The sequence below is a fragment of the Nuphar pumila genome, chromosome 8, assembly GCF_984573655.1.
Source record: "Nuphar pumila chromosome 8, dmNupPumi1.hap1.1, whole genome shotgun sequence".
Classification (NCBI taxonomy): Eukaryota; Viridiplantae; Streptophyta; class Magnoliopsida; order Nymphaeales; family Nymphaeaceae; genus Nuphar; species Nuphar pumila.
This window is the reverse complement of record NC_143256.1, coordinates 118,296,645-118,319,726: the sequence shown is the minus strand read 5'-3', so window position 1 is coordinate 118,319,726 and position 23,082 is coordinate 118,296,645. Positions and strand designations below refer to the sequence as shown.

Here is a 23,082-nt window from a genome sequence, read left to right as displayed (position 1 = left end):
CTAGGGAAAGCATTTTTTACTCATCTAGAGGTCATCTTCATGAGACCAGATGCATTAAAAATTTGCAGCTTTTCTTTTTTTCTTTTTTTTTTTCAAGCAAGCTAGGATAAGCCTCAGTTGGACTTGAGTAGAAAATATATCAGAACAGTAAAACCAGTTGCATCAAAATTTATTGTTGCAGCCACAAAGCATTGTATGATTTCATCGAACAAGATCGCAACACCATTTTATGCTAATTTCCACAAGTGAAACACCTAATAAATGAAATTGGTCCCATCATTATGTCTCAAACTTCATTTTCCTTTTTATTTTTTTGAGTGAAGTATACAACTTCATTTAACAACAATAAGTATAAACACAACCTTTTACGTTTATCATCCCATCGATAAGGAGATGATAACGTCATTATTTGAATTAAATATCTTCAAAGCATATAAAACCTTTTAGGCAAGTCTCACACACAGTTGAAACATAACCACTTACTAGCCACCATGATTGGTTTTCTTATTATCGACAACAAGTGATAAAATGAAATAGATCTGCATCAATCCCAGGTTACAGAAGCAGGTTCTTTGCTGATTTAGAAGGCAACACCACACTCCCCACCACAACCGCTTCCACCGCATCCGCCACTCTTTTCTGATATGTCACTCTCAAGCTTGCCACCACAACCACCGCCACACCTCCCACCACCACACATGCTGCCAGACTCTTCAGTACTGATACCACACTCCCCGCCACAGCCGCCTCCACCGCATCCACCACTCTTTTCTAATATGCCACTCTCAAGCTTGCCACCACAACCACTGCCACACCTCCCACCACCACATATGCTGCCAGACTCCCCAATACCGATACCACATTCCCCGCCACAACCGCCTCCACCGCATCCGCCACTCTTTTCTGATATGTCACACTCAAGCTTGACACCACAACCACTGCCACACCTCCCACCACCACACATACTGCCAGACTCCCCAGTACGGATACCACACTCTCCGCCACAACCACCTCCACCACATCCGCCACTCTTTTCTGATATGCCACTCTCAAGCTTGCCACCACAACCACTGCCACACCTCCCACCACCACACATGCTGCCAGACTCCCCAGTATTGATACCACACTCCCCGCCACAGCCGCCTCCACCGCATCCGCCACTCTTTTCTGATATGCCACTCTCAAGTTTGCCACCACAACGACTGCCACACCTCCCACCACCACACATGCTGCCAGACTCCCCAGTACTGATACCACACTCCCCGCCACAACCGCCTCCACCGCATCCGCCACTCTCAAGCTTGCCACCACAACCACCGCCACACCTCCCACCACCACACATGCTGCCAAACTTCCCAGTACTGATACCACACTCCCCGCCACAGCCGCCTCCACCGCATCCGCTACTCTTTTCTGATATGCCACTCTCAAGCTTGCCACCACAACCACTGCCACACCTCCCACCACCACACATGCTGCCAGACTCCCCAATACCGATACCACACTCCCAGCCACAACCGCCTCCACCGCATCCGCCACTCTTTTCTGATATGCCACTCTCAAGCTTGCTACCACAACCACCGCCACACCTCCCACCGCCACACATGCTGCCAGACTCCTCCCCAGTACTGATACCACACTGCCCGCCACAACCGCTTCCACCGCATCCGGCACTCCTTTTTGATATGTCACTTTCAAGCTTGCCACCACAACCACTGCCACACCTCCCACCACCGCACATGCTGCCAGACTCCCCAGTACTAATACCACACTGCCCTCCACAGCCGCCTCCACCACATCCGCCACTCTTTTGTGATATACCACTTTCAAGCTTGCCACCACAACCACCGCCACACCTCCCACTACCACACATGCTACCAGTAATGATGCCACACTCTCCACCACAGCCACCCCCACCACACCCCCCACCATTCTTCAATACCATTCCACACTGTCCGCCATAGCCTCCACCGTAGCCACCACTTACTGCATTACCGCGTTCTGAACCACAGCTTCCACCGCAACCACCACATACTCCACTTTTAACAACAGTCTCACCCTCTTTTCCATAGGCACCATCGCAGTCTTGGCCTTTCTCAGCAGTGACTACCTCTTCTGATGCCAAAGATTCCAAAGTGCCGCTATTGTTAGTGAAAAAATTGTGATAGCCTTCCTTTTTCAACGTATCTGAAAGTATAAAGGCAAGAACAACTCCAGGCAAGACAAACCATTCTTGGTTGATCTGTGATGGATCACAAAAATACATCATTGCACAATAATAGGAGTGAACAACATCCAAAAGGGAAAAAGGGAAATGTAGTCAGACCCTTAATGACAATACACAAGCATACATGGATGAGCAATCCATACTGTCCCTTGAAGAATCTAGGACAGGAGGACTTACCTTGAGAAGGCCAGATTTCAAGTTAAACAGTGCCAAGGCTTTGCCATATGGATCTTCCGAAGCAAATTCCACCACCGTTACGAAGTCTTGTTCATTTTTCTGTTTCTTATAGCACTCCAGCTCAAAATCTAGCCTTCTACCAGGGAAGAGTTTAACCTGCTAAACGTAGCACCCAGCATAGTGAGTAATCAAATTTGACCAACGATGAGAAGAACCACAATATTTTGTCAACCAGGCCAAATGAGAGTTTAAAATATTGCAAGCAAGAAAAGCCACAGGCAACTTAATGATGTTTCTAAGTTTTTGTTGTTGTTTTTCAGATTGGAGCATATTGGTTTTTATCTTTTAACTTGAACAAGAAGTACTATGGTCAAGTTAAACATCGTGAGGCAAATCATAAGGTTGATCATGCCAAAGGGAAATGATACATATAATGATGCTTGCAGGAAATTCACCAACCCATTTGTTTTTCAAGAACCAGTTCAAATGCAACACCTCAAATATTGGAAAAAAAAGAGAAAAATAAATATCAAAACTAAGAGCTAACAGAGAGAGGAAACCTATTTCTTTGGCACTAAGAAAATGTTCACCACTCTGAATGAATTACATGTTCATGTTTAAGGAAAAAATTCAACTACTACTAAGTTTTGTTTATTAAAAACTCATCTCAAAGGACAAACAGTTTACTACAAACTTGTGTCAAAGGACAAAGTCAACGATAATTTGAACCAAGTCAGGTAAATAAGATTGGATCATGGAAACTATACAGGCATGAACAAATTAAAAATTGAATCTAGTGTTGCAAACATGAAGCAGGAAAACACACAAATTCTACATATTGCTGCATGTCAGAGCAGCAGTTATTCGTTTAGGGTAGTTTCATTACATGGCAAAATTAAGAATAGACTTAACCACACTTTGCCCTTTATTCTCAAAATTTGTTGAACCAAGAATTCGAGTTGTCATAGTAACAACTTTACGTAGATGCTGAGAAAAAGTGAACACATGAGCTTGGAAGAAAGGTATGAGCCAAGAAAGGAAAGTGCTCATATAGCCGGCTTATTCATGGGTTATACACTACATTAAGATACAGGAAGGAAACTTACCACCCGGCGACCATGAAACTCAATAACGTGACCATTGACACCTTTTTCCTTCTCCAGCTGAAGGCACCAATCAGAGTTGATCAATGACCATTTTGTAAGATTGTTATGTTCAATCAACTCATTAGCAAGGATCCTTTCTTCCGCTGAACATCCTGATACACCAACTATTTCTCTCTTTTGGGAATGGGCATTGTCTGTCTCTGCTTTCTTCAAGTTTCTGAGACGATTAAAGAAAAAATGTTCGTCTGATGTACCAAAAATTGGTAATTGAAAATAAGCACCATCATCACTTGAAATGGGAAAAAAAATGAACAAGCAATGATAGAAATATTTTGATATTCTTCCAGAACGAAGATATACTGCTCTTTAAAATAATTTTTGAAGAACAAAGATTTACAAATCATAATCATGGTATATCTATGCATGTCAAAAGCTCACTATTGATCTTCTGGGGACTACAAAAAGAACTAAAGCAATCTCACACTATCTCCTCAACTAAATCTGCAGAGAAGTCGAGAAACTTTCCAGTTCTTAGCTTTCAAAAACCTAGGTCTTTTTGAAAGGCTCAATACAGACCGGATCATCGGCAGGCCACGTCAGACGGAACCTTGGGGAGTCAAGAATAATTTGATTCTAGAGGGCACCATTGCACCTGGGTTCATAGCCAAGAAGAAAAATAGTTGGGGCACTAGAGTACAATTTGGAAAGATATAGTCTTTTACCGGAAAACTTGTGAGGGCTATCTGGAGGAGGCAGAGGTTGTAAATGCATTGCCAAATGCAGCATGCTATTGCAGCACCCTGGCAACGTATCTGGTAAAAATGATTCTTTTACATTATCAATTTCTTTCGTCTTTGCCCACTGTAGAAAATTAGTTGGATGTGCATAAAATCATGTCAATCCTAAATTTACCAATCAAATACGTTAACCTAAGATATCTAAGGTGGCGCTTCATTTATGGAGGAAATTTATCGGATGGAAAAACCAGTAAGCTTAACCTCTCAAAAGATGTGAGAGACGTTTATATGTTTCAATAACAATTATTTCACCATTTGCAAGAAAACAGGCATTGAACCTTTCTACAGGGAATATAAACTTGTGCAATGCACTGGATATCCCCTAAAAGAATAATGTCAAATTATAAGTAATCGCTGAAGTCTACCATCCAAACTTGAGACAGAGAGAAGTAATTGGTTCCATAAGCAAGAAAGACTGATCCTATACAAAAATCAATCTTAACATCATTGACGATGTACAAATCTTAGCATTAAAATCTAGCTTTCGAGACCACCCTATCCAATAGAGATCCTATACCATGCTACTTGAAGAAAGACTAGCATTCTTCAAAATAAATTTGAATTCACGATATGATCTCTTTATACAAGTGAATGATTATCCTTTTATGAGACTTTGCTTCTATTGAATATGGACAATGCATGTGCATATTTTAACGCACATGTGTGTGCATGTGTTTTTGGTGTTTGCATGCACATATGCATGTATATCTGTGAATATTGACTGGCTCATGAGTCTTAACATAAACACAAAAGTAACTTCGTGCCTCACCTCATCTGGATGCTAATAATCTCATTTCCCTTATTATCTACAAAACGAGTCCAGGACTTGAGCCGCTGAATCCTCCCCATAAGTGGATTGAAACATGAGTTTAATGCATATTGACCGGACTGGGACATGTGAAATACATGTGGTGCAATAACTGGAACAGTGACAGAGACAGCGATGTGCAAGTAAACTGGCTCACATCCTGCAACTACAGCATCACTTGACAATTCAAACCATTTTTCTACAGAAAATGATGATGAGTTAACCAAATCCTGCAGGGATACAGAGGTCGTTCCTATGGTTTTCAGCTGCCTACTCAGAGGAAGACTAGAAGGGATGTAAGATACAAGCTCAAAAACAAGTTCCCCATTAGGTTCACACTGGAATGCAGATACTCGCTTCTCCCCAATTTCAGATTCAATACCTATTCTACTGTAAGAACTGAAAAACAAGTCAGGTTGGTGTTTACTGCAATTGACAAATAGTGAGCCCTTGGGATCTGGTATAAGATTTTTTACCCTCACAATCTCCAAAGTTACCTGCGCGAAAGCATAAACATGAATTAAGCATACCAATCAAACATGTGGAGGAGAAGGTGAAAGGACAAAAGGAGAAAAAAAAGAGGGGGTTGGGGAGGGGCAGGGACTAGGATATTTGACACTAATAACTCCTGAACATAATTCTGGAGATAAGAATAAATGTAAATAACAAAATGATTTAAGGTTTGCTTGAACTTGCTTGAAACTTCTTTTTTATACGCTTCTCTTTCCTTTTTTCTTTTCAGCTCTTAGCTGCCAGACCATTTGAGTATTGAAATCTAAAACAGGACTTCAACATGAAGAAAGTACCATTGATGTTATCAATAAAATTGTGCAAGGACATCTCCAATAATCTCAAATGAGGTCATCGACATTATTTCACAAAAATGACTGAACTTTTCCAACTATTGAAAAAACCATGTTCTTCTCATCATTTTTTTTTGTCAAAGGCCTTTTTCTTTTTCCTTTTTAATGCTATCAAGCAGGGTATGGATTAGGCCGACGAGCACACATGTGGGCCACCTGCGACCCCCGAACATAATAAATGTGGCCACCAGCAGAAAATTATTCAGTGTACATGAAAGCTGCAAGATAACAAAGGTTTGTCCACTTTCCAGCACAACCAAATACTTTCATAACTTGTGCTTAAATCTCAGATTCAAAAGCAAGAGATGGCATAAACAGATAAACGACAAATCTGAGAAGAGGCAAAAATATAAAGAATACCTGAATGGTTTTAACCTGTGGAAGATCAAGGAACTTCTCATATTTCCTACATTCAGGAACCTTTTCATTCATACAGGCAGATAAGATAGGATTGACCACCACTGGAGAGGGAGGATTGCCTCTGTACATTGCACCAGCCCGCAAATACCTCCTGCCAAATGTCTCCTCCCACTGCTTGGTGGTACCAGAGAACCCAACATCAAGCTTCTTTCCTTTGGACCGATCAGAATCCGTATCATCATGCTCCAATACCTTCCCAAGCACTTGAACCAGGTCTTTGTTGTAACAAACCGGCTGCAGTTGGTGTGAGTGCCATATCAAATCAATATCATAAGTTGGCACACAGAATCGCCGCACAGACTTTTGCTTGTTTCTCTTGATCAGATGCAGGAAGCCCTTATACCTCGCTACAGCTTCTTCAAGAAATAGAACATCATGCATACAAGGTGTAGCTACCTGTCCACAAAAATAGGCACGTAACTTACAATTCCTAATGAGATAAAAACTCTGCAATGATTAGTGCAACACACTTCCAGAAAGCTAAAAGGAAAACAATACGGGATCCAAACAGACGAGAAAGGTAGCAGAAAAGGTAAAAAAAGGATCACAGAAAAGAAATTATCTGGAAACCACCTTGGGCATTAAAAACCAATAATCATGGATAGGTGAGACAAAGATAAAAAGGACATACTCAAGGGTATTGATTCTATTGAACAAAAGAAACAGCAGTTACCTGGTATGAAAAAGAGCTCTGCCTCTTAACGGCTGCAACAAAGTCATATCTAATGGATGCAACAGTATCAGAAACCTTTCCAACAATATTTTCTTGGGAATAGCAGCATAAATCAAGCTCATACGGTTCTTCTGGATATAAACTACCCCAAAGTTGAGAAGTTTCTTGTTTGGAAGACCCTTTCACGGTAGACTGCACATCATGATTGTCAAGGGTCCTTCCATAGAACTCTTCACAGTCCAATTTGTACTGCACCTGCAAACAGACCGATGGTTAAATTGTTGCTAGTTCCATCGGCGGAAGGATTACACGCAAAAACATAAGTCATTAAAGGGCTTACCGGATTAAGCCTATGACAATGCCAAACCCATTCACAATCAAGAGGCACAACCAATGGCCCTTTCGTGACCTTGGACTCATGGTGCTTAGCAAGCAAGGGAAGCCAGTAATTCTTGTACCTGAAAATTCAGTATTATAAAAAACATAACTCAGAAAAGTCAGTCTATCAACCAGCTTTGTAGCAGAGGAAGAGAGGAAAATATAGTGAATTCCTCCTGTAACTGATCATCACAATGTCTGAACATGGCTGTCTGAAATCAATATGAAGTTTTCATGCATATCGAGGTGATTGTGCATCTAAAAAGATGCATGTGGTTTCAGAGAAATATGCAAGGAACACAACGAGATTACAATGAAATAAGAGCAATCACCTGTGGATAGCTCTGTCTAAAACAGGACCATCATACAGACATCGATTTCTATCAACTGCCTCAAGAAACAGCAATTGTTGTTTGGCAACCGCAACTAGATCTTGACTAATTACGATCCTTTGAGCTTCAAGCCACTCCAGTTCTTGTCCATTGTCCATTTTTTTTTCCTCAAACAAAGACGAAAAATGCTTTCTTTCTTTCTGCAGAGGGAGGTTATAGCAATAGTCAACATCTAATAAAAATAATTTTGCAATATGATGTATGGATGATACATGTTAAACCTCACTGCCATATATACCAGGACTCCTTGTCCTTAGGAAAGCGATAACTGTATCCCTCTAAAACAGTTATTTGGGTTCAGTTATCTTTCTCCGATTTGTAAAAAAGGAAATGATCCACAAGCAATGGTTACGTTAAGAAGAAAAAAAACACCAAACTAAAGGAAAAATCATCATCATCATGAAAGTTTTCAATCTTTTGGTTATGAATATGAAAAATGTCTAATAATAATATTTTCCATTTCAAGGGAAGAGGAGAACCAAATCTGGAGAAATCCTACATCACAAAGCCACATTAGAAGCTGAAGTTAAGACATGAAATACCAGAACAATTTAAGAAGGTAACCACAGCATATGCCAGAATTATTATGATATGAAACGTCAAAATGAAGTGAATTACAATGGATCTGCATCAAAATAAATTAAGATTGGACTCATCACAAAGAAAAAATAAACGCAATAATTATGTTATCTTTGTCTTCAAGCCTGTACTTCCAGCTCAACAACGAAAGCAGACCGCTCTAGAGATTTAAGGAAGTCACAACATGAAACATTTGGAAATTTCGTCAGATTAGCTAGCAAAAAGGTAAATATTCAGAGCCAAAAAAGGAACAATAAGAATCTCCTAATACCACCGTCTTTTCTTCACTACCCTTTTCAAAAAGACGCATATATCACCTTTTGAGTTGATATTTGATTTGTTCTCTTTAAATATTCGCTCCAGGTTTCGCATTTCTTATCCCATAGCTGTTTTTTTTTTTTTTTTTTTAAATTTTCCTCCCTGATTTGGAAGTTTTGCTCCTTATTTCTTCAGAAGTTCTCCAACGATTTACTGGAATTTCTTTCACCGCGCCTCCTTTCGCAAAACAGAAAAGAAAGGCAAGTGCAGATGTGCGTTATTCTATCATTACAGTTTTCTCAAGTTTCCGCCGGATTATCAGTCGCAAAATTTCACGATTACCGCATGCCTTTCCACACTAAAGCTGCAGTGACTCTCGGAGCAAACTTCCATCATGTTCACTCATATTGTGCATAGTTATGTAAATCTCAGCAAAAAAATTCAAGATCTCTCAAACTAAGATTCCTAAAACCAGAATTCGGAGACAAGGAGAAAAATCAATATCGTCTAGTAATCATCATCGGAAAACTCAAGAGGAACGATGAGTTTCGAAAGTTGGACAATGCTTACACCAAAGAGGTCACTCTATCGCACGCAACGATTCAATTGAAAGTCAAACTCAGAACCGAATTCTACTCAGTAATAACGACAAGAAGAACTAAAGAAACAAAAATCTCGATAACGGTTCTCTTCAAGAACGCGCTCATTTCTCTAATTTACATCCAAGAGAAAAACACGTAGTCACGGAGAATGTTCCGACGAGTTTTCAGATTTCCGGTGGCCGTCCTACTAAACAATGCTAAAGAGAAGCAAAAAAAAAAAAAAAACGCGAATCTCATCCGTAACTCGTCGGATAACGCAACTTCCCTAACTTTCAAGAAGGAGAAAACGAACTCACGGTCAGGGGAGAAGAGAGTTGTGGAGGGGAAGGAAGAAGAGGAGGTCGGCGACGGGAGAGGAGAGAGAGCGAAGAGGGACGTGGGCGGCGGTGAGAGGGGAGGCGCAGTCGGGGAGAGAGGAGGAGGAGAGGAAGGCAGAGAGGGTTGGGCCCTCTGTGCCCTTTTAAAGGCACGGGGGGTGTGTTTAAACGGGGAGAGAGAGGAGGAAGGCAGAGAGGGTGGTGTACTGTATTTTATCATTTCTAACAATCCCAACTGGTAGCGTCCACTGGACCTCATGCCTATTAGGCATACGCGAAAACAATTCTATTTAAATGTCAGTTGTCAGTATCAGCCTGAATCGGCCGATGAGTATCGTATCGGTAGAAAATTGATACGATACTAACCTCCTGAATCAGCTACTTTTTTTATAAATGTAAAAAAAAATACTTAAAAATTAATTAAAACTATTTTAATGATTTTAACACGTGTCACCATTATGATTTTTTAAATTATTTTTGTAGCCAATTCAGAACGATTCACTTGAGAATTAGTATCGGGCCGATTCACCTAAATCTTTGGCCAAACAACACCTGACCGATACCGACAACTTTGATATAGTACAAAAAGAGTTGTTAGTTGTGTTGGAATTTAAATGGCACATTGTTTAAGTAGTAGGGGGTCTGCCTAACCCCAGCTTGACTATTAAAAAAACCAAACAACGTGATGCATGCCATTTCTTTGGATATGGATCTTTTAAGTAAGGTTTGAATGTGCATTCGGATCGGGTTCAGTTTCTTCAATTGAACTACTTACCAATTCAGATCAATGTTTTAGGTTGTATTTTATATTGATCCTATTTAAAATCCACCTCGATTACATTTTTCTACAAGTAAATAGCTTGTTTTCGTATTATTTTCTCCTGATCTAGTATTTTACCACATTTATTTTCTATCCAGATTCAATCTAATTCATATTCATATCTACTGTTTACATTCTGGATTCAGATTCATATTTGGCAAGATCCAACCAGACCGATGTTAGTGAAGGTACTTCTTTTTCTCTTAAGAGATATTTGTGTGCACTCACAAACCCAGACCCTATAGGGTCCGGGTATGGTGATAAATAATAAGACCCAGGTTCGGACCAGAAGGTTTGATCAATACATGGACCCAGGTATAGTTTGTGAAATTTTATACCAAACCTGAACCCGACCCGAGTTTCGATTAAGACCCACAAATCTTTATGACAAAAAATATGATTTTAATGGGTCTGGTTCACGTAGTTCTTATTGGGTCCGGGTATGGTTTTTCTTATAGTGAACCTAATTAGACATACCTTACTCGTAAATCGGGTCCAAGTTTGGTTTCACCTGAGTCTGAATGAAACCCGACCCGCTGACACCCCTACCTGGTAGGCAAGGGGACCTTAAGGCTTTTACCAACCGGAGGCCAGCCAATATAGGCGAAGAATATGGTTTTTTCCTTGGATTATCTAAAAAAAATAATTGCAAAAAAGTAGAGTTTGTTAGACGTTCATATCCTGGCTATGAGATATCATTTTTCTTCGGGTGTATAAATGAATGTGTCTGTTTAAGCTCAATTTATTCTTGTCCATCGAGTTTGATTCATAGCTAGTTTCATAACATAGGGGTTTATGGATAAAACAGTTCCTAATAGAACCCACTTAATGGAAATATAAACGATGCATGTATCCCAACTTTTCCTTCTTTTCTGGATAAATAGGTGCATTTGAACAAGCTCTTTCATATGGTATATCACTACATGTCCATTGTGGGGTGTAACTGGGCCGGGTATACCCGACTAGAACCCATATTGGTGGACCCATGGGTTTGTGTCAGGTTCAAAATATAGTCTCCTAGTGAAAATGGGTCGGGCCTCTGGTATTATAAATGAAGATTCAAACCTGAATGTACCCGACCCAATTATGTAACCAGACCCAAATGGTTCTCCATGTTTTAAAACCGAACCCACTTGAACCCGCTCTGTACCCGAACCTGCTTCGTACCTGATCGATCTGAAACTTTCTAATTGACAAATATGATACATTCAATTAAACATTTTATGATGTTGATACCCTTAAAATTAATATGTATTGTATTTTAGTAATCCAAACTTTAATTCATTTTTCATTATACTTCTTATTACCCTTTTCATGAAAATTGCTGGGTTGAAGTGAATTCCAAAATAGTACTCGAGAACACATTGAATTTGACACATTTTGAATATGATATATTATTGTTTTTTTGTTTCAACTTAAAATGTTTGGTTGGTGTGGATGTATTCATTTTATACAGATTTTGACATTATTTAGAATTAGCTATTAAGCTTTTATTTTGTTAGCATATAATCTTCTTAATAAACAATTGATTATGTTAATTTATATAATTTTTATTGGCAGGTAATTATGTCTATAATAACGATGGCATCAAGACTTTAGCTGAAACCCAAACCCATTAACCTATGTGGGTCTACTTTTTTGAGCCATACCCAATTTATGCTTATGGTTTTACCAGAATATTCACAGGAGATTCACCAAAAAGCTTGCTGGAGGAGGGCTAAAATTTGAGGACTTGTACCATTGGTGAACCAGTGTCGATGAGAGATTTTTGCAAAGTCCCTGCCTGCCGGAATATTGGCATGAATGTTGTCAGAATGTCGCCAGAAGATCGCCAGAATGATTGGTGATAACCGGTTGGGGACAACAAGAACGCTAGGTGTTGCAAAATAAGGCATTCATATGAAAAAATGGGTTGAGAAATGAAGTGTCATTTATATGAGACAAAATTTCACAAGAAAAAGTAATTGCGCGATACAGGTATGATTGGAATAAAAAATTGCACAATATTAGACTTTCGCAATACTTTATGCGATACTCATCAACAATTTCATAATTATTAGACTTTCGCAAATTTTATGATTTTCACTAGTGATCGCACAAGACACATCACAAGTTTCACAAATTGTTTCAAATTTTGCAAACTTTTTTGCAACCTTCATTATGATTTTGTTGATGAGTTACGTCAGTGTAATATTTTAGTGTCATGTCGTGCGAAAATAAAAAAAAATTGCACCGGCAAAGGGTAAAACCAGCAAAAAAAAAATGGTAACATGAAATATTGTCCATTCGACGAATTTGGTACATTGTGAAGAATTTATAGAAATGCATCATTTTTGCCATATAGTATGGTTATTTCTATTTAGATTTTCTTTAAAAACTCGCCTCTGTTTTCAAGAAGTGATGGACTCATCACTGGTATGAGTTGAAACCTTTTCCCTTACTATAATGATGTGTAACTTCAATAAGGTTGAGATTTTCCTATGTGAACTATTTTTCCTAGATTCTTTGGGTCTCTTCAACACCTGTCAGATAATTCCTAGGTAGTAGACACCCTAAGGTTCAAGATAAACAATAAATGAATGTGTGAGTTAGCAAAAGCCTCATTCATAATCAAAATCTTACGAAAATGCAATAGAAAAGGCCGACAACTTACCCAAGCTTTAGAGAAGCCCTAGCCCCTGCTAGCATTGGCAATTTAGTAGTCTCCTTGCACAAGTGTTGAGAGAGTAATTAAGCAAAATTTTCATATTCTGAATAGATTTTCATGGAAAAGACTTTCTCTTGTAAGAAACTAAACACGGATCCCATAATTTGAAATAGGATGAGTTCCATCGACTACAACAAAGCAGTAGATTAGCGACGACCACATTCCGTCGCTAACATGGTTAGCGACGGATTAGCGACAACGAGGCGACAGTATGCTTACGTCGCGAATATTTCGACGCTAACTGGCGACGGAATAATTCTGTCGCTAGGTCCGTCGCTAATTGCGACGGAATAACGAGCGCTATATTCCGTCGCCAATCCGCCGGTACTAAACGGCGACCACGGCTTGGCGACGGATTTAATTCCGTCGCTATGCCGTCGCTAGATTAATATGAATAGCGACGGATGGTTTCGTCGCTAAGCCGTCGCTAGATTAATATGAATAGCGACGGAATCATCCGTCGCTAATCCGTCGCAAACACGAAAAAAAATAAAAAAAAAATTATTTAAAAATTAATTACCGAGAACTGTACAATTTCTATTTCCTGTACAATTTATATTTCCTGTAAATAAAAAACAAACCACACAAAAAAATTCATATAACAAGTATCTATAATAATTAATCGTTCCACCTTAAAATTAAAAAGTTTAATTATTTACAATTCAACAATTACAATTAGGAAAAATAAAAAAAATAGAACTTCTTCAACACAGTCCTCTAATCATCGCCAAGATTTTGTGCATCTTCTTGTTCATTGTCTTTATCTGTCCCTTCAGCTTCACTACCCTGATTATCGCTAGCAGCCTACACAAGAAAAGAACAGTCAGTATTGATAAACAAAATATAATGAAATAAATTACACACTATATGTGATTCTATCATGTGCTCATGTGTGATCTAAGGCAATAAAAAAACTCTATATGTGATTCTATCATGCTCATATGTGTGCTAAGGCAGTCAAAAAATTGAATATGTGATTATAGCATGTTCATATGTGTTCTAAGGCATCTAAAAAAACTCTATATGTGATTCTACCATGCTCAGATGTGCTTTAAGGCAGGCAAAAAACTATATATGTGATTCGATCATGCTCGTATGTGTGCTAAGGCAGTAAAAAAATTGAATATGTGAATATAGCATGCTCATATGTGCTCTAAGGCAGGCAAAGCCAAAAAAATTATATGTGATTCTATCATAAATGATATATAACATGTTCATATGTGTTCTAAGGCAGTTAAAAAACTCTATATGTTATTATAGCATGCTCATATGTGTGCTAAGGCAGTCAAAAAACAGAATATGTGATTATAATATGCTCATATGTGTTCTTAGGCAGTCAAAAAACTGAATATGTGATTATAGCATGCTCATATGTGTTCTAATGCAATAAAAAAAACTTTATATGTGATTCTATCATGCTCATATGTGCTCTAAGGCAGACAAAAAGTTAAATATATATATATGTGATTCTATCATGCTCATATGTGTGCTAAGGCAGTCAAAAAATTGAATATGTGATTATAGCATGTTCATATGTGTTCTAAGGCATATAAAAAAACACTATATGTGATTCTACCATGCTCAGATGTGCTTTAAGGCAGGCAAAAAACTATATATGTGATTCGATCATGCTCGTATGTGTGCTAAGGCAGTAAAAAAATTGAATATGTGAATATAGCATGCTCATATGTGCTCTAAGGCAGGCAAAGCAACTTTATATGTGATTCTATCATGCTCATATGTGTGCTAAGGCAGTAAAAAAATTGAATATGTGATTATAGCATGTTCATATGTGTTCTAAGGCATCTAGAAAAACTCTATATGTGATTCTACCATGCTCAGATGTGCTTTAAGACAGTCAAAAAAACTATATATGTGATTATACCTGAGAGGGACCTGGAATCGAAGATCCCCTATCCTGAACAGCGGCCTTGATCTCATTTCGGAGAAAGGGGGCGACGGTGTATTGGAAGTAGTTATTCAGTGATTCATTAATGATCTCGCGTACATCATCACCGGAAAGAATAGTCGGCTGCTTGGAGCTTATGTCGGCGCAAAAAGTCGGTGAGCCGTAACTGGAAGAACCAATAACTGGTGAAGTGTTCATATTACTCCCAAACCCGAACACGCGACCTTTTTTGGGTTCACCTGTTGCAGTCACCCATGCTGTAGGATCAAATGATGGATGCTGAGTAGCGTCTTCGCCATATCGCTCTACCATCTGTTGCTCATATGCCTCCTACAAAATAATGTTTAAAGTATTCATTAATAATTAATGATAACATTATGATAACTTGCATATATATTGCAATGATTATTAATAGAATTAATGCATACCGTTGTCGTTCTCGCCTTCTCTGATACGAAGACTCCCGTGGTCTTCCGTTTATGTGTTTCTACAAACACATCCTTATATGGTACACTGCCTCCTTTTTCTGCTTCCTGCGAAGTTAAATGACAAAAGATTTAGTACACAAGTTTGCAACAATACTTATAAAATTAATATTACATATTGATGAGTTACCATTTTCTTTAGGTGGCTCCCAAATGTCTTAGATCCACCTGTGTGTAGATGGGCTTCGGGCATCTTCGATCGATTTTGTGAAGCCTTCGCAGAGCGATTTTTAAATGCATCTCCCGCCCACTTATCGCACATTTCATCCCAGTAATCTCTCCTGATAGTAATAGGACCATGGCCCTTCCACAGTAATGGATCATCTACTACGCCAGATGGTTTTTTTGCTGTAGTCTTCATAGTGTGCAGCATGTCTGCAAATCGATTGGCAGCCACCTTCTGCCACACCTTCCTTGCATCATTTTCTTCCACCGTAGTTGCAAAGCGATTCAAAGCCTACAAATATTTTCAGAAAGTTAGTAGACATTGCTTAAATAAATTAAATATGAAACACATTAACTATGAGGAACAACTGTATACCATGAATGAGGACCACAATCTGTCTAACACCTCCTTTGGGTACTCTTTCCATTGAGCAACTGGTCCTGGTAGATGTTGAAGAAGTGAATTCCTAATCTCCCGTACTACTTCTTGTGGCTCAAACCTCGTGCTGCACATGAATTGTTACACAGTAAATATCAATATAAAATATTTAAAAGATATGCAATAATTGAAAACAAAATACTTACGGTCGATTATCGATATACACTATTCGAATGAGTCTTCTTGTGCCAGCCTGAGAAGACCCTGTTTCCTGTGTTGGCTGTTGACTTGTGCGATCAACTGGTGTAGGTGGGTCGTGTACAGGCGCAACATCATCTGTAAAAAAATACATTAGCAATTCTCAGAATGTGCATTTGAACTAATCAAGCATCTAATTAGTTATATGATATACCTATCACAGGAGCCCGTGAAGATGAAGGTTGAGCCTGGCTACTACTGGATGAGCGACCACTATAACCTCCACGAACCATATTCTAACAAATAACATATGTCATACAATACATTCAAATAATTCACATCAAGTATTACAATGCATTCAAGTCATTCACATCAAGCATTACAATGAATTCAAATAATTCAAATCATTGACATCAAGTATTGCACTAATTCAAATCATTCGTTAATTGCATAAATTATAATACATTCAGATAATTGAAATCATTCACATCAAGTATTACAATGCATTCGAATCATTCGTATCAAGTATTACAATACATTCAAATAAAATTTTTAATCATTCACACCAAGTATTGCAATACAACTCACATCAAGTATTACAATGCATTTAAATAGAGGTTTGTAGTATAAGATTTTGCTCACTAGCTTGAGAATTCTTCCTCATCACTAGTTTGACTTTCTTCTTCTTCTTCTTCTTCTTCTTCTTCATTGTTTGCCCATCTACTTGGTACATCATTTGGATCACATTCCTCTATGAATGTTTCATCAGCCAATGGAGATATGACATGCATATCATGCGCAACATCGTGACCATAAGCGAAGTCACAGACATCATCTGATTGATAGTAATCACTGTCTTCAGCTAACTCATCTTCCTGTAACTGATCATACTCGGGGTATAGTTTGGATTTCACCTTGCAAACTGCCCACCATTCATTTCTATCTGACTTTTTTATACTCGGATATGAAGTATAATAAACTTGTTGAGCTTGCGAGGCTAATATGAATGGTTCATATGTTCCAAACCTGGATTTATGATTCACCTCCACAATGCCTGAAGCTTTGTCGAGTCTTGTTGCAGTTGGATCAAACCAATGACACTTGAATACCGTAACCCTGTTATTCATGCCTAAGTAAGTCAACTCCATTATTTCCTCTATAACACCGTAGTAATCATGTTCATTTTCACCGTAGCTGCTACCCTTGACACACACGCCACTATTTATCATTGATTTGTTTATACCGTAGTTTTTTGTATGGAATCGATAACCATTTACGATATACCCGTTGTAGCATTGCACAACTTTGGTCAGACCATTTTCTAAATCACATATTTCTTGATCTTTAACATCACCATTGCGAACCTACGCACAAACATAAACAATGATTGTGATCACGATCAATTAAGTAACTTAGTGTTGTTTATAAGTACAAAATTTATGTTAGCTTCTTTACCAACTGTTTCAACCACTCCACAAACTTAGTTTCACGTTCTTTTTGTACTTCTGCATCAGTGAGATGTGAAACTTCGTTTCGCAACTCCAGATCAAATAGTCTGCAAACCACAAATACTTATATTACTGAGTCATGTATCCACATATAGAACATAAAAGGATTTATAATTGAGTTGCATATACATATACTTACTCGATGTATGGGTCGATCGCTGAGCAATTAAAAAGAATATAGATGTGTGCTGCATCTTGCTCTCGATCTGTCAATAGCCTTGATCGGCAACTACCAAATGCATGCCCAAGTGGTTGAAATATCGACAGCTTGTCAGCTACAGTTACTTGTTCTCCATCATCGTTACGGGGCGGGCATGTGTAACGTGTTGGAATATGAGGTTCGAAGTACATAGATGAGAAATTTGAAATCTCTTCTAAAGTGTACGCCTCACAAATAGACCCTTCTACTCTTGCTTTATTACGAACCTTTTTTTTTAGGTCGAGCATGCATCTGACAAGAATATACATTTCAAATTTTAAATATCTGTCATTAAAGAGACAAATATAAAAAAACATATACCTTTCAAATGGGTACATCCATCGATATTGCACAGGTCCACCAACCCTTAGTTCATATGGCAGATGTATGATCAAATGTTCCATAACATCGAAAAATGCTAGCGGAAATATATTTTCTAACAGACAAACAGTGGTGATGACAGAGTCCTCGAGATTCTTTACATCTGATACAATGACCTCCGATGCGCACAATGTTCTGAAAAATCCGCTCAACTCAGACAATACCCCCCATATAGGTTTGTCTAACATATCATGGAATGCTAGGGGTATCAATCGTTGCATAAAGATATGACAATCATGGCTCTTCAACCCATATAACTGTCCATCGTCAATCTTCACAGCCCGAGCAATGTTAGAGACATATCCATCTGGAAATCTCAGTTGTCTCAACCATTGACATACATGTTTTATTTGATCAGGTCCGAGCACGTACTTCACCTTTGGTTTCAGTACTTTGCCATTATACTCTTTGAGTTCCAATTCTAGTCTTTTACATATTAATTTTAAATCCATACGGGCCTTCGGATTATCCTTCGTTTTTCCTTTAATATTCATTATTGTATTGAACACATTATCAAACACATTTTTCTCTACATGCATCATATCCAAATTATGTCGTATCAATAGGGTCGGCCAATACGGTAGTTCCCAAAAAATAGATTTTTTCGTCCAATTGTGTTCCTTCCCAAATCCACGGAAGGGTGTAGGACTGCAGGCATCTGTTAATACATCTGGAAAGTATTGCAATCTTTTTAAAATCTCTATGCCAGACAATCTTGAGGATGGACCTTTCGTTTCAGTTGTGCCTGCTGTAAATGCATTCTTTTGACGTCGGAACGGATGATCGCTGGGTAGAAATCGACGATGACAATCAAACCAGCAAGGCTTCCTTCCATGCCTCAATCTAAATGTTACGAATAGTATCCTAACGAATTAAGAAAAAAACAATCAGAATGCTACGATGAAGAAAATATCAAATTTATCATGCAATATACTATGTCAAACAATAACAAGAATTTTGATGCATGCATTGATAACTTAATATTTTCATGTGCAAACTATTAATGACACGATACAATCATTTGAAGCATACTTTTATTATAAAATTTCACATGGAAGTCAAAATCAAATTGAAAGTAACTACATGCTTGCATGAATACAATTACATCAAACATTGCAATACATCATAATCATTCATATCAAATAAATGGCAAACATGTACCTGCAGCAAACACACTTCAATATCTCACTAACTACTACCATGCTTAGCATGGACTCCGTACTCCAAAAATAAGAACACTTCCATATTTCTACATTAAAATCATGCTCAGCATGATCTCCGAACTCCAACAAAGCAGTCCTAGATATCAACAACTAAGTGAGTGTGTGAACAATAAAGTGCTGCATTCAATAAATTAAATAACATGTGATACGTTTGCATCACTTACTCACCACGGGTATTTACCCGATTTGCATTGTTTTTGTCATTTACTTACCACAGGTGGCCGAGCACGAGTTGGTTCCGTTGAAAAATCTGCACAAAAACAAAACAAATTAAGTAACAAACTAACTAATCATGAAACAAGATGAAACACTAACTAAAAAAATTAAAACAAATTAAAACAACTCTAACTAATTGAAAGAAGAGAAAAGAAAAATAGTATATATGTTAAGCCAAATCTAACTAGAAGATGCTAATTTAACAAACCGGCTATAACATGTTGAACCAGTCGACTAACATAAAGTCATAGACAATTTCTAATCTGAACTACTTAGAAAGCAATTTTGAATGTTCTTCTTCTTGGTGTTTTCAATTTGTTAGTTTCAAGAAGATCGGAATCAATTTTGAATGTTCTTCTTCTTGGTGTCACCCTGTCATTTTGTTCCTCAAATCTAAAAGATAGGCAATTGGAGGTACATGTAATTCTTGTTGATTACAAAAAGTTCAGACCAAAACACTTTGGTCCCACCATTTCTTAATCCGAAGTTGGATTTAGGAAATACTATCTATTCAACAAAATAATGCGGTATTGTGACATCTCGCACTTCCACCTCAAATATCTATGAAAAATAGTTAGTTGATTAGGTTAAAATGTGAGGCAAGAATCAAGATACTGAATGAGTGAGGTATTTATGCACATTGTTCATAAGGGCACGTTTGTTGGTGCGGGTGAAATACCCCCCAAGATAAAACTTTTCCTTTTCTGCTGTTGTCCATATGAAACATCAAACACATCGGAAATTCCCCCATGTTTTCTGCCACTTTTGGGGAGATGTTCTCCTAAAAAATTAGGGTAATAGACAGTTCTTTTGCTGAACTTTTCTTTTTATGCCCTAAATTAGGTCTGGATAATGATTGATCCAAGCTTGCTTTGTTCAAGCATGGATATTTTTCATTCGTGCAAGCTTGAGAGTGTGAAGTGGTTCATCGGGAGCTCAAGTGAGTCTGAACCAGCTCATTTGGATAAGTTTCCTCTAGTTATTCTAATAAAGGAGATGTCTTATCTAATCTTTTCTTTTTTCTTTTGCTCCCCTTTTGTGAACAGATTTTGCTAACGTACAGCGTGAAGAAGAAGAAGAAGAAGAAGAAGAAGAAGAAGAAGAAGAAGAAGAAGAAGAAGATTACATGCGCGTCGCCGAACGGTGGCGGGAGGTTGACAGGGAGCGGCAGCTGGCGAGCGCCGGCTGGCGAGCGATGGACGGGGAGCGGCGGCTGGCGAGGTCGCTGGTGGCCGGCGCAGTCGACAGCAGAGAGGGGGAGACCTGGAGCGAAGCTCGGGGGCCACTGGGTCGCCGGAACTCAGAGCGAAGGCGAAGAGGTGGCTGCAGGGAGGATCGTCGGTCGTCGGCGGCTGAGGACGCCGGTTGCGAGTCGCCGGCAACCGAAGGGGAGACAACACCTCCCGGCAGCAGCCATAGGGAGGAACAGCAGGGAGGAGGAAGAGGTCGGCGGCGGGTCGCCGGTGCTCGGGGTCCCTGGCGCAGCCGCTAGCCAAGCAGGGAGGTCGGCAGCGAGGATCGTCGGCGAGGCGGCGGCGGCCGGACGGTGGCGAGAGCCGACGGGCGGCGGGAGGGAGAGGGCGGCGGGCGGGAGCAATACAGCGAAACAGGAAAAAGAGAAAGAGGGATGGGATTAGGGATTTACGCGACATTTAGCGACGACTTAGCGACGGAAACATTCCGTCGCTAAGCCGTCGCTAAATCAAAATACAAAAAACGCGACGGAATATATTATGTCGCTACGCCGTCGCTAATTAGCAACGGATTAGCGACGACAGAGTTCCCTCTCTAAATCCATCGCTAAAATGGTGTTCTTGTAATAAAAAGTAGCGACAAAAAATTTAGTCGCTAATCCGTCGCTAAGTAGCGACGGCGTAGCGATAAAATTTGTTTCCTCGCTAATCCGTCGCGAATTAGCGACAGATTCTATCTCTAGCTAATCTGTCGCTAATTAGCGACGGATTTTTTCCGTCGCTAATTTCCGTCGCTAATTAACAATTTTCTTGTAGTGATCTTACATTCAATCCAAGCCATTCAGTAGGACCATTTAGACATTGATTGGATGGCTAAGATTGAATATAGGATGGAACCCATACTATTTCAAATGATGGGATATGTGTTCTAAGAAACTACTCTATTAGGCTGAGAAAGTAAATTCCTAACCTAAAAGAGTATTGTTAGTGATTTTCCTAACTTGGAAAAAAGCTACGCGGGAAAATCCTAAATCCTAAGAAGAAGCTAGTTTTCCTAAGCTTAGACAAAGCTAAGTAAGAAAACCTAGTTAGAGGAAAGCAAACTAGTCTAGGCAATAATCCACCTATGAAAACTGGAGAGAAACTAACCAAGGAAAGTATCTATCGAAGAGATTTCTAGTTAGAGGGGAGAAAATTACCTAAGGGCCAGTCCTTGAAGCGAACGAAGGAAGGAAGAATGTAGGCATGAACAAAGCATGAATGAGCAAGAAGCATTGAGAGAAGAAGCTCATATGGGCTAGGAATCATGGAAGAAATGGAGAGATGTGGGGATATTTATAGTCCTCACGCTCTACGCCATAACCAAGGTAGGCAGCAATTGATTTAACCAGAGATGGTAGTGGACCGGGGCGGGTGCAGAGGACAAGGTCTCCATCCTCACCACCTCTCAAAATAGCGACCCTCTATCCCCATGACAGGGGGACTTTGGACCTCCACCCTCGCTCCATCTCAAATTTACCATTTTTGTGGCTAAGTTGTCGAGAAAGTCAATTTGTCATGTGGAGCAGCATGAGGAGCCTTGAGAGGATGCCGAAAGGATTGACTGTGGTGATAGAAAGAAGAAAATGAAGGAGAACCGAAGAAGCTGAAAGGGTCATTTTAGGCTTTAGGGTTAAAATTTTAGTATTAAGAATATATATAGGAGTTCTATCTAATTTTATTAAATAACTAAGGGTATTTTAATAATTTTACTAACGAAGTTTAGGGACAGGGTGGGGCGAGGTGGGGCATGGGGAAGTGTAAGTCCATTCCCGCCTTCATCCCCACACCGAATATTATTTTCACCTCAATCCAGGGTTTATTCCCCATTTCATGTCCTCCATCCCCTCCCCAAACAAGGCGGATTCAGACAGATCCCCACTTCTCCCCAGTCCACTGTCATCCTTAGATTTAACTGCATGCCAACTACCACCAACCCTAGCCCCAGCCCCATCATGTGAATGCCCCAATAGATGCATCGAGACCACCACTAAAGGTGAAGGTCAACGACTACTGCTAAAGCTTCTAAAATGAATGCACAATGTTACATTGTGTGTCCACTT

General features: G+C 39.2%; 2 protein-coding genes across 2 annotated transcripts; both read right to left on the bottom strand.

The window, feature by feature from the left end:
• Positions 1-580: 580 nt before the first annotated feature.
• Positions 581-9,762, bottom strand: LOC149830388 (glycine-rich domain-containing protein 2-like). The gene is made up of 9 exons (XM_090015446.1): positions 9,577-9,762; positions 7,782-7,981; positions 7,412-7,529; positions 7,072-7,326; positions 6,339-6,794; positions 5,077-5,612; positions 3,511-3,727; positions 2,405-2,560; positions 581-2,242 (listed from the first exon to the last, which is right to left on the bottom strand). The coding sequence occupies exons 2-9, from the start codon at positions 7,937-7,939 to the stop codon at positions 581-583; spliced, it is 3,558 nt and encodes a 1,185-aa protein (XP_089871572.1). The 5' UTR covers positions 7,940-7,981; positions 9,577-9,762.
• Positions 9,763-12,942: 3,180 nt separating this feature from the next.
• Positions 12,943-16,568, bottom strand: LOC149830387 (uncharacterized). The gene is made up of 6 exons (XM_090015445.1): positions 16,475-16,568; positions 16,269-16,398; positions 16,060-16,189; positions 15,649-15,975; positions 15,462-15,566; positions 12,943-12,969 (listed from the first exon to the last, which is right to left on the bottom strand). The coding sequence occupies exons 1-6, from the start codon at positions 16,551-16,553 to the stop codon at positions 12,943-12,945; spliced, it is 798 nt and encodes a 265-aa protein (XP_089871571.1). The 5' UTR covers positions 16,554-16,568.
• Positions 16,569-23,082: the final 6,514 nt, after the last annotated feature.